This window comes from Trachurus japonicus, chromosome 16 (genome assembly GCF_045865225.1).
Source record: "Trachurus japonicus isolate A0001 chromosome 16, Traja_1.0".
Classification (NCBI taxonomy): Eukaryota; Metazoa; Chordata; class Actinopteri; order Carangiformes; family Carangidae; genus Trachurus; species Trachurus japonicus.
In genome coordinates, this window is record NC_140922.1 from 7,174,345 (window position 1) to 7,187,379 (window position 13,035).

The 13,035-nt window shown below is 41.9% G+C and overlaps 1 protein-coding gene across 3 annotated transcripts in view; it reads left to right on the plus strand.

Moving 5' to 3' along the window:
• Positions 1–12,816, plus strand: part of paqr6 (progestin and adipoQ receptor family member VI) — a 34,469-nt gene extending 21,653 nt beyond the window's left edge. For all 3 annotated transcript variants that reach the window (XM_085803624.1, XM_085803626.1, XM_085803625.1), the window contains exons 3-8: positions 2,712–2,839; positions 4,043–4,248; positions 8,141–8,267; positions 9,135–9,231; positions 10,007–10,151; positions 11,790–12,816. In XM_085803624.1, the coding sequence (XP_085659750.1) occupies positions 2,712–2,839; positions 4,043–4,248; positions 8,141–8,267; positions 9,135–9,231; positions 10,007–10,151; positions 11,790–12,055 (969 nt within the window). In that variant the 3' untranslated portion in view covers positions 12,056–12,816. The remainder of the gene's footprint in view (positions 1–2,711; positions 2,840–4,042; positions 4,249–8,140; positions 8,268–9,134; positions 9,232–10,006; positions 10,152–11,789) is intronic.
• Positions 12,817–13,035: the final 219 nt, after the last annotated feature.

A 13,035-nucleotide genomic window follows, 5' to 3' on the forward strand; every position in this document is an offset into this window, starting at 1 on the left:
AGCTGGAATATCTGTAGGATCTGCTCATGTAAACAGCTTTTTCTAGTGTAGTGCTCTACATAATTCTCCACAATACCTTAGCACATCCCAAAATAGTAAAGGGGCAGCTTCTGTATTTGAGTTCTGTGGATTAAAAGTTTGCATTTTAAGATTTACTTTTAATTATTTTTTAATTTATAATTTAGATGACGAGCTGATCTGAGTTATGAGATTTAAGTTGTTTTCGAGGCAAATGCGTAGCCGGAACTAAGTCCAGACACGACTGCTGCGCGGAGTGATTTCAAAAACGCAAGTAGTTCCAAGCATTTGCTTCATGTGTCGTAATGTTACATAATTATACATGATTATTTCATAGTGTGGCGAATGTGCAGGTCACAACTTCTCCACGAGAGCGTTTTGGAGTTGTTGGAGTGTGTATTTACAGAAAACCGAAAGTACCGTGTACCGCGTCTCTGCGCCTCTCTCTCAAAACAACATGCACCGACAAATAAAAAATAATTAACGTACTCCTATGACCTCAGTATAGGGATTATGGCAATGGCCGAATTTGCCAAAATGTTGAACTATCCCTTTAAACATTCACACCTCAGTGGTAAACACATTGTGGGTTCTGGGGTCAGACAGACTGTCAACCGGCAGCAGAGCCCGACAGTTCAAACACTGCTGTTGGCAGACGTCCCCTCCGCTGTGGTGACGTTATCTGAGGTGACAAGTGTTCATTGTTGCAGTCATCCTACATCACGTTGCCACTGAACTCTTTTAACAGTGTTAAGTCTAAAAAGATACGTCTCCTTGAGTTTCTATCGGTAGAGTTTAAATATTTGAGTTTCTATTTTGCAGATTAGTCTTTTGTTTTTGTCTCGTCCATCCTGTTAACGTTCCAGCACTCGTCTTTGTGCTTTAAACAAATGGGTGAGGTACAAACAGCACTGTCAAGTTGTTAAAACAGCAAATGTAAAAGAACAATATTTGTAGTAGGAACACATAAAGTATTTAGTTGCTGTAGCATGCCTGTGGAAATTTGGCTTGTGATATTTGAACAATGTTTAGATCTCAGCTTGATGCACTTAATCATGTAGAAAACATCCTGTCAGATTTGAAAGTGTTAAAGCATGACTTGAGTCAGTGAAATTGTGTAGTACAGCTGATCAGATCTCTCCTGCTTGGGGAAATATTTACTCTGTTGTCATTGTTTATCTTGACGTCATCCTTCTTTGCACATATACTTAAAGGCTGAGACACTGTGGCTCACAGAAACCTGTTTTCCAATTGTGTGTCAATTACAGTAGTGAGGCAGACTGAAATTAAGATGTTTCTCAGAGTTCTGCCTCAGGGTATTTTCTTTTTTCTTTTTTGCTTTTCATTAAACTTTGATCTTTCACTAGTTCTGCCTCTTTTGGGCTGAACACCCTTTAGAAAGAAACCGCTTTGTGCTGCTGTCTGTGACAAATGATTGAAGAGATTAAAACAAGTTTGGAGTAGAGCCAGAATGGTAAAATAGACAGGTTGATGTATGATTTTACTGCAGATGCAGCAGTTTATGTGTTGGCACTTGGCAGGTAAGTATTTTTGCATTAAAGAAAAATTGGAGAAACCTCAGGGTGAGCAACAGAGGAAGGATCCCTCACCCAGGACGGGGTGATGTGCAATAGATGTTGTGTATAGACAAGAAAATAGTTTATAACAGAATGTGAGAAACATGGAAATGTTAACAAGAGCTGATGGAGGCAGCTTCTGGTGGGAGGGAAGGCAGGGAGAGCAGGCCAGCTTAGTGGGAGTAGAGCCGTAACAATTAATTATAATAATAATAATTATTAAATTAATCGTCAACTAGTTTGAGTAGTTTTTAAAGAAAAAAAGTCCAAATTCTCTGATTTCAGCTTCTTAAAATGTGAATATTTCTGGGGTTTTTTTGGTTCTTTGTTCCTTTTCCTTTATGACAATAAACTGAGTCTCTCTTTGGTTTGTAGACAAAACAAGACATTTGAGGACGTCATCTTGTGGTTTGGGAAACACTGACATTTTTCAACATTTTTCAAAATTTTTTTTGACCAAACAACTAATCGATTAATGGTTTACATAATCGACAGATTAATCGATAATGAAAATAATTGTTAGTTGCAGCCCTAATAAGAAGAAAGATTTGTGATTTTATGTATGAATAAAAACATTGTAGTTGTAGTTTCACATCTCCTCTCTGAGGCTTCTCTCTGGAGACCAGCAACAGGTCAGTGAGCTATCACCTGAGTGATAAAATGAAAATGTGGCTGTTTTTTCAAGTAAAACACTCAAAGAAACCAAATCTTACAGACAGATTTGTTGTGACATCACAAAGTTACAGAAGTCCTTTTTTACGACCGCGCAGACTCCGCGTACGCGTAACCTACTCGGTGTCACACAACAGACTGCTCGGCGGGAAATCTTCTCATCGACCTGTTTTAAGGGGAGACACTACAGGTGAATAGGGTAAAAATTTTAAATAACAGATATCGCCATGAAACGGACAGTGCGCGCGGCTCACAGTATGCACACAGTACACCCGACTCTGTGGGGGCCTTTATGGCTAGGTGTCCAGTTACAGGCTGTGTATGTTTCTCTGTGCACTGTGGCTTTTTCGGGGTGAGAGGGAATCTGAGGATGAATTTATAACAGGGATCAAGAAAGTTTTGTACAATGTCATCACTCACCTACACGGTGTGGTTGGTCCTCAGGTGTTCAGGGAGGACAGCATCATCTCTGGATACCGTCACCCTCGGAGCTCAGCGCTGGACTGTGTCCTCAGCAGCTTCCAGATGAACAATGAGACCATCAACATATGGACCCACTTCTTGCCAACATGGTGTGTGCAAAAAAAAAAGGGTCGACTGAATGTATTGATTTCTCCCTGTTCATATTTAATGTCTCTTAAACTAACAAACAATTTCATACTAAGATTTTATTTTCAGGGCACGTCACATTGTTGTTTTTACCCATTATTTACCACTCTGTATTTTATGCGTAACACAGCAGTTTTTTTTTAGTTTTTTTTATATGCCATTTTAATTTAAAAATTTGCACAATCACAGATACAGTACATAGAAAACATTAAAGCACCGCTGATGGTCTTTTTTCTCATCATTATAACGTGGTGTTTTTATCAAAGAGCATATTTTGACTAGAGGTTTTTGATACCTTTTCTTTCCTTCCTTCCTGATGCCTGACCTTCGACAACTTGGATAAAATGTTGAATAACCATGAAACTTCCTTTATTATCTAGTCTGACGGTCATTGTGACAGACAAAGGACAGCCGTTAAAATGCAGCCAAAGTGCATTAAGATAAAGACATTTTAAGTTTTAAACAGTACAGTATCAAACAGCAGTGCAACAGTAACTCCATAACTACATAAATCCAGGAATAAATGACAGTTCATTTTTGGTAAAACTGTTAGTAGTGCAGTCACAGTTTAGAGTAATAAAATATTTCTGATCTGTGTATTTCAGTAATAGTGTAAAACTTCAAAACTAATAATATTTGTAAGAAAACTGTAGTTTAATCTGGGTGAAACTAATAAAAGACGTGGTATCAGATTGCGTCATAGATTAACATGCTTGATCCGGCACTTTCATCAGGGGCCTTTCTGATGCTGGTATCAGTATTATAACATCCCTAGTTATGACTGAGAGCAGAAAAAACAAGCAGTACAATGAGCACAGGTGTTTTCTTTCCAGTTGTAAAAACATGAAGGGGTTTGGAAGGATCAGAAGAAGTATGAGGATCTGTGTTTGCCATCTCAGTTGTAATCTTTTAAACTCTTCATAGAGCTGGAGGAACATCAACTGGCGGGTAAAACATCATTTTAAGATTTTCAAATAGGTGGGAAAAAGTTGGCGCAAAAAAATTAGATTAGCATGAATCAAAATACACACGGGACAAGTCCAGGATGTTGAGAAAGGCCAAGCACAGCAGCCATGTAGAGCGTGGGACAGCAGGAGAAGCAGCTCCCGGCTGAATTGATTATTACAAAGGAATGAGACAAAAGAAAAGCTGTTTCTGTGTTGCAGGTATTTCCTGTGGCGTTTCTTCGTCCTCTGCTCCACCTTCAACTTCCTGACCGACAGCTACACCTGGCCCCTGCTGGTGTACATGCTGCTCATCTGCATCTACCCCTTCACCTCCAGCTGCGCACACACCTTCAGCACCATGTCTCCAGAGTCTCGCCACATCTGCTACTTCTTTGACTACGGAGCGCTCAGCCTCTACAGCCTGGGTAAGGCCCCACACACTTTGGCAGCTTGAGCTCTTCTAGCACCCTAAAACTACTTGGTGCATATCTGAATTCATTTTCAATAGGGGAAAAAATTAAAATCATAAATAAGCAGCTAATTTGTGTTTTCTACAATTTTTATGTGCAGAATTTCCAGAGTTTGCAATATCACACAACCACCTGCTGTATGAGAATTACAGCAAACGTCATATTGACATAAAATAAGTGTCAATCATGTGTGATTTTTTATCTTTTTGCTGACAGTTTTTGTGTCATAACACGTACAGCACATCACATTCTGCTGAGAAAGACTTGGGGCAAATTTCTTAATATTTCGTTCAAACGTTCATCCAGATGAACTAGTTAGATTAGAAAAGTCAATGTTCACCATGGCAAATTGCCAAGTAGGTTTTCACATATTACCATATTTTAATGCATTACAATAAAATAGCAAGAAGGAAAAACAAAAAATAAAGCAAAGTAAGTACTGCAAGTGACACAGCTAATATAAAATTAGGCAATGTTTCCAAGACAGTTTTACAAACAAAAATACAAACATTTGCTTGAAAAAAAATCTAAATTCTGCAAGTTGGCCATGTGTGCGGGAACTCTTCTTTTTCTAATTTGGACTTAATTGTCACTCTCCGACGCACCTGCCTAAGAAATAGATGTGCGAAGATTTTTGTTTTTTACAAACAAAAATAGAAAATAGAAAATGTGAAGAAATATTAACATAAATGTAAGATTTCACCAATATGAATGGGAGAGTGTGCAACTGTTTGGTACCACAGTAGGAAAAATGAAAACATGTAGGAGAAACATTTATCAAATGAAGGCGAAGCTACTTGTCATTGCTTAGACAAAGTCTTGTGATCAGATTTCAAGTATCATCATAAACTTCACTTTGACTCATTTTCAGTAAGTCGCCCACAGAGTCAGAGTAACACTGTGCACATGACCAGCTCCAAGGGCTGAATCCAAATTCTCCAATTTGTTTTTCAGTCAGACTTTTTCCTCTGCTCTCATGAAAAGTTGGATTTCATAATGTTGAAGTCACACAATGGGTTTGTGTTGTCAGCCACTCGAAGAATGGAAAATGTGATGAGAAAGAAAAGCATCTCGGTGCTCTCCCTCTGACAGCAACCTGGAAGGGTTTGAAACCAGAAAACATGTAAACAGTGTTAATTATGGTCTGCAGGTTGAAATGAGATGAAAGCTGGCAGAGTATCTGGATTCTTTTTTTTTTTTTACTTTCCTATAATATGTTGTTGCCTGGCGAATGACATAGTGGAACACTGAAGGGCATTGTTGCGCCTGTTTGCCTTTTCTCACCGCTCAGCTGGGTGTGATCAGGCCATGTCTGATGTCCATATCATCTTAAACCACGTGTCATCATACCTCTCCTCTCTCTGCCTCTTCCCTGAGAAATTATTTGTTTCATGGCTTGTCCGTGCCCCAGACAGTGTTTGTTTGGCCTCACATCCACTTCTCCTATGAATAATATTTCCCTGCCGTTGTGCACCAGCCGCTACACACAATTCAGAGCTTGTTGCAAAAGTGAGCGTTTGAAAAAAGACAGTGACAGCAGATGCTGCAGGAAACAGGTTTGTCAGACGGCTACATGCAGGACTGATGTATTCTGTTAGCACCTGACTTTCCCATCCAACTGTATGAATGATTGTACATGTTCACACAGCTGCACAGATGTGTGTGCATGTCAGAATATAGTGTATTTGTCATTATGAAGGTGTTTATGATCCCTACACCATGAGCTGTAAGATCTCATCTGCAAACCAGCAGCTAAACATTATGTGAGGGTCTCTTCACATGGCCTCTGACAGTCTGACTCTTGATCTAAAACAAACCTCTCTCAGTGCCAAGATTTATCCAGTTTCAAACGTTTAAAAGTTTGTCTTAGGGATAAGAGCCCCAGGATTGTTTTCTCACTGCAGGACAAAGGGTTTTGACAAACTCTGCAGTCGCAGGCTGAGCTTTGATGAATGGAGTCTTTGAAACATGTAGATGCTGCAGAGGGAAGAAGATAACATCTGCACCGCGCTTCTTCCAATTGTTCCAGAGCACTGAGAAGCTTTGAAGCGCAACAAAACATTGGTTGTGATTTAAAACAAACTGTAAAATCGTAAATGAGGCTTGTATGAAATTATTTTAAAGAGTAATATAATTAAAAACCACATTGTGCAGAATTTTCATACTTTGGCGACTCCCAGTGGTTAAATCAGAAAAGACACAAGCTGTGGCATTAAAGGTTCATGAGGCAAGAAATGCACATGCGTTTTAAGTTTTTTTACTGCTAATGGGCGATGAAGCGTTAAAAACCAAAAAGAATGAGCCCACCCGCGTATCTCTCTGTTGCCTTGAACAGGCTGTGTGCTGCATAATGCGCTGCAATTCTGGGTCCGAATTTCCCGCGCTGTCCGCGGATGTGACGTCAAATGACGCTGCATGCGCGTCCTCGACAGCTTCGGCTTTCTACCGCTTGTGACCAGCGGTCGGCGGATGTCTTGCAGCCTGAATAGTCATGTGAGCAGCGAGTAGAGAAATAACGTCACTTTTTAAAATTTTAATATTTTTTCATGCGAGAAAGTGACAGTTTAGATTCCCAATCTGTTGTCAGTTTATCCAAATAACGTCTGACTAAGTAGATTTGCTCCGACATTTTTCGGAGGAGTGCAGAGCCACACACACGCAGCAGCAGAAGCGGCTCGTCACAGAGGCTGCAGCCGGAGAGCTGAGCTCATCGGCCGGGCAAACTTTGTCCTCCTCCCAGGGAAGAAAACGAGCCGAGTAACTTCCCCACAGGTTTTTAGAGGTTTTCTGCCGGCTGGTTGAATTGTTTTTAGCAGATAAATGCTGGTCTCATTGATGAAATCTAACAATTGTGGCAGTCGCATTAGTTCATTTGAATGAAAAGTGGAGCTTCAGGTGTGTGTGAGCAGCGCAGCCTTGGGGCTCTGTACGTACAAAGATCACCATATTTAGGCTACTTCAATAAATAAATAAATAGTTTTACAATGAACCGATTGATTCATCCGCGGTCAGTTTATCCAAACAACGCCTGTAAGGAAATTCTCCAACGTGTTCGGAGGAGTGCAGAGTCACTAGAGCAGCAGCGGCACCAGCGGCTCACAGAGGCGGCGGCGGCGGCCGGTGTGCTGACCAGATGCCTGGGCGGTCAACCTCCCGGTGTCGCGGTAAATTGAGCACTGTACAATGAGTGTGTGTGCGTGCGTGCGTGCGTGCGTCGTGAGAGACAGCAGGTAGAGGGGCTGACTGGCAGAGATGAGAGATAGTGAAAGCTGTTCTTTTTTTCTGTGAGAGACTGCTGCGGCGGACCCAAACCAAACTGTGGCGGCTGATTAATGGAAAACACTGGTATAGTAACGTTATGCCGTTTCCAATTCAGCCACAGTGTCACTGTCACAGCAGCTGCACTGCTGTGGAGAGTTGATGCGCGCTCCCGCACCAGCTTGGCTGACGGCTGCGGTAACCCTGACGGCCGCTACGGCCGTTGTATCGCTAGTGAGTTTTATTCCTTGATCTTGCCTCAAGCTCCTTTAAATACTCAAATAACTGCAAATACTATTTTAATTGTAAATGAATTGTTTTTTTTTTGAGTGTTTAAAAAAAAAAAACACAAAATAAAAAATTAATAACACTACTATGAGAAAACATATGATATGTGCAGAGATATATTTGTGTATATACAAACACGCTTTCACCCAAATCTACTGAACATACCTGAAGTCAACAAAGGCCTGTGCCGTAGAGGCAGGAATCTGAAGGCTTGTATACATTGAGGCACAATGGAATTACATGAACCTCTCAGTTCAAGCCACTTAAAATTTTGATCATGCTCTGTGTTTTTTTTTTTCAGGCTGTGCCATTAGCTACGGCTACTACGTCATGCCAGACTGCTGGGTGAACAGCTTCCTCCACCAACATTTTGTCCCCATCGCCATTGGAAACACATTGTTCTGTACCAGCCTGTCCTGCTACTCCAGGTGAGACGCTATGTCTTGGATTTACAGGAATGTCGCTTTCAGAGAGTTGAGGTAAATATACAGTGGCTTCAGAAAGTTCACATTCTTCGTTGAGGCAAATTATGTTCAGGTACATCCTGTTTATCTTAATCATCCTTGAGATGCTTCTAGGACCTGATTGACTGGGCTGGACATAGTTTTCTAAAAGGCATGCACCTTTATACACAAGGTCCACAATTCAGGACAAGAATTGTGCCACAATGTCCCGAAAAACTCTGTGTAGATGGCAGCCATTTACTTATTTATTTTTTTGTGGCCCTGATCAACAGTTTCTAAATGTTTGAGTGCTTCTGTGATGGATGAAGTCAGGGAGGTGACGGAGAGCTAAGAAGCCACTCTATGAGACTCGGAGTGGCCACATCCGACAGGCTGTTTGAAGCACAGGATCATGCTATAGGGGACACATCACATCGACAGGAGGGGACGAATGCAGCCAGTTCCACAGAGGTCCTTGCAGGAAAACCTGCTCCAGAACATAAATTATGTAACGTGACTTGTTGTTATGCCAAGGTTTTAGTGCTTCCCTCTTCTGTTGCTGCTCGGCTGGAAAAGTCTCTAAAACAGCGTTTACAGCGTCATGTGACGGTTAAACCCTCCGCTGCTGCCCAGACAAATTAAATTCTTCTAAGTCTCAGCAGCTCTTAAAGCCACGGTGACCCACCGCAGCCATTCATTGACGGGTCAAAGGCTCGGCGGTTACATAATACCAACTTGCATACTTACAATGTAAGAAGTAGAGGCCGACGAGCATTTGTTTAAACTGCTGCTGATATGAATAAATCACCTGAAGCCTCAGTTTTCTGTACGAGCCTTTGTTTGTCTCCACAGGTTCCTGGAGCTGCAGTTCCCACAGAGAAGTAAAGCGATCAGGACAGGAGCGTTTGTGCTGCCGTTTATATTTGACACTGTCCCTCTGTTTTACAGGGTGAGTGCACGTCTGCAGTTAGCAACATGTTAAAGGGATAGTTCAACATTTTGGAAAATTGGCCCATTGCCATAATCACTATAGTCTTAGGTTTGTTACCTTTAATTGTCGGTGCAAGCTATTTTTAGAACGGCAGAGCAGAGCTGCGAGCTTCTTGGTTTCCCTCATCAAACTCATCAAATAACACAATCCAACAACTCCAAAACACTGTCGTGGACAAGGGAAACCAAGATATCCCACTAGCCTCCATAACGTAGCTCTGAGCAGCTCGCGGCTCTGCTCTGCCGTTCTAAAAATAGCTTGCACAGACAATTAAAGGTAACGAACCTACTGCTATGACTATAGGGATTATGGCAATGGGCCAATTTGCAAAAATGTTGAACTATCCCTTTAAAACCTTCATTTCCACTGTTAACTTTTCTATTTAATTAAAGCCACATGATTCACTGGTTTGTGTGTTTGTGCTTTTACATAACAACATTAAAGAGCTGGTTTTAATACTTGTTGCAAGACTTTGGCTCAGTAACCCAGGAACTGAATTCCTCTCCTAATCTAACACAAAAGTATTGCTGCCATCAGTTAATTCCCACTAATCACTGTGATGGCGAGTTTGTGTAATACACAAGTCGATGTTTGGTTTTTGTCCTTTAACCAGGTCAGAAATGCTGTAACAGCATTTTAGCTCCTGTTTCCTCTGAGTGTCTCTGCGGCGAATGTGCTGATCACTGTTTTCTGAAAATACTTAATTTAAAACTCTCTTTGTCTGTGTGTGTAGATCCTCCTTTGCTGCGGAGGAAGCTGCAGCCCGAGTGACGCCTTGTCCAGTCACTTCTACCACCTCCTCTTCGCCTTCCTCACCTGCTTCCTGTTTACGGCCCACCTCCCGGAGAGGCTGGCCCCAGGGCGATTCGACTATGTTGGTACGTCCTTCCACGGATGTCGCCGTAGGTTGTAACCGGCTTGTTTGGCTCCGAACAGCGAACGCTGACTAATGCTTTTAAAATATTGACGCCAGCAAAAAGGAGTTTATTAAAAAAGACAGTGAAAGCATCACCTTGGAGAGTGGAAATACGTGTGAGAGCGGTGCTGTATCCTCAGCAGCTGCAATGCAGTCGTACATGAACACGTTTCCACTCCTAGGTGTGATCAAGTGCAGCTTTGTGAATCTCACACACACACACACACACACAGGTGAAGGAAAAAACACTCGGACCACAATGTTCTGTCGTAACTGGACTTTATCAGCAGCTTTTACTCTCCACATGGGGCCATAACTTTTATTTTTGCCGTCTTTTGTCTTTGCCTCTTTTCCCTGCTGACCACTGGACAATTGACACACAAAAAAACAAAACAAGTGGTGTGTTAACTTGCTTTTGATTCGATAGCGTGTTAACACTATTATTATATTGTTTTGTTTATTATGGGAAAGGTTTCACACAAGTCTCTTTGTCTACAAATGTCTGGCCGAGGTTCACACGCTTTCAAATGCAGAGGAGGAGAAAGAGAGAGTTTTCTTCTGATGTTAAAACCGGCTCAATAGAATGTCGTTTTCAGGAACGTTTTGCACCAAACAAAGACGTTATTGTTTAATACGCAGCCGTCTCAATTCCACTTAAGGTCACCAGTCTCCAGATGAAATGTTTTCCGTACACATCTGCCACAAATGGTTGTGGTCTTTTACAGAAGAATCTGTAAAAGTGTGTGTGCCTCAAGATTTCCTTCAAAACAACCACGTCAGATCAATAGAAAATTGTATTAACAGTTACTGAATCAAAAATATAATAGTTTCTATGACAATGTTAAAATTTGATGGATTTATCTCTCGTGAAGTTGTGTTAATTTATGTTCTGTACTCTGCTTCTGTTTCATTATCTCGTCCTGTGTTAAATGTGTTAAATTCTGCACAGTACAAAATCTTCTATTTATTCTTCAATATAAAATCAGTCAACTAAGCATCAGTTCACTCAACTTCTTCACTTTACTGAGTAAATTCTAAATTCTTCTTCCTGTAACTATCATTGTTTTCATTATTGATGAAGCTGCTGATACATTTCTTGATTAATGACCTCCTTATAAAATGATAGGAAATTGGCCCATTAGGCTGTTTTTGTTTCACTGAGTTTATGAAATGTTTTCTAGTTATTTTCCAATTGATCAACTAATTAAACAACTGACTAGTTGTTGCAGCTCAAGCTGAGAAGAAAAGTGGGTATTGGACACCACTCAGTTCAGCTGGATGGAAGCCTGCTACTGTGATTCTTCATGTCAGTCGTAAATGTCACAATTAGAAGTTTTTTCAATCAATATCTCAGTTCTTCAATAAAACAAAACAGAGAAAAGCAGAAAAATCTCATTTTTGAGAAGCTGAGGACCAAAAAATGTTGAAACATTTTTGCTTGAAACTGAAAAGGTCAAGAAGATCAGTGATCATGTACCATGTGGTATTTTTCCTGATTTCTGCTCTTAGCTAAAACAGCAGCTTGTGTGAGAATAGATAGATAGATAAATGGATGGACACTCTGTCTCCACACTGACCCCTGTCCCATCCGTCCTTTCAGGCCACAGCCACCAGCTCTTCCACGTCAGCGCCGTGGTGGGGACCCACTTCCAGATGGAGGGCGTGATCGCGGACATGACGTCCCGGAGGGCGTGGCTGGTGGCCCACGGCTGGACGCCCTCCTTCCTGGGGACCATCGGGGCGCTGGTCGTCAGTCTCGTCCTCAACCTGGGCATCATCGGCATTTTCAGCGCGCCGCTGCTGTTGAACCCTCGCCGTGGCTCCGGCCAGCCGCACGCGCCCACCTGCGAGCGCAAGGAGCAGTGATCGCCCGGTGTTCCTCCCACCGGCCCATTCACAAACGGCCGATTCACCTTCCAAAGGAAAGGTGCGAGCTGTCTTGTCTGTCTGAGCAGTGTGTGTGTGTGTTTTGAGATGAGCATTAACAGCCTGGCGCCGTAGCGCTGTTTAACACCTGTAGTTCCATCAGCTCAGAGACGACCAGGTCTCTGACCAAGCATTTTTCTAACATTACACAACTGAAGTATTTGCTCACGTGTTGACTCAGAAGCTGAGGACCCAGTCTGGCTCACTGAAGCCTCTTGTCTCATGTCTCATTCAGTGTGGACGTGGACAGTCACAGAGGCTCTGGGTTGAAGGAAGCTCACTGTAATAACACAACACACCGATGCCTTATTGTAGACATACACCTACTGACAGTGTTTACAGTAGATCACTACAGGTGCAGGCTAAAATCTGAAACTGGAACCAGTGAACGTCACAGTTAGCAGGGATTATTCATCATATTTACTGTGCCACTAGTGTCTTTACTTCATTAGGGATTAATTGAACATATTCTTTGGGACTGGACTAATTGGTTAGTGTGGTTGTTCCGGGTGTGACGCAGCGCAGACGACGACCTGCATTCAACTCTACATAATATAAGGCAGATTGGATTGCCAGCTCTTATATATCCACTTATTGATTCCACTCTGCACTGGCTGGAATTGATTAGCAGGCCACTGTGCTGCTTTTTCTGATTGCCCGCCTAATTATGAACCCCACAATCTGCCCTCGACAGGGGGAGGGGGAAAAAAAGAAAAAAAAGTTACAGCGCAGCAGTGATTAAAAGACAGATACCATTTTTATAACTGCGTTTCCATGGCAGCGCTATAGTGGCCTCATGCCCCCTGAAGGTCTTCAACGGTTTTTATATTCTGATATAACGGCACCATTTTCTCTTGTTCTTCCATCACATATAATAAGATCCATTCTGAACATCCATCATGTGTTATTACGCTCGGAGA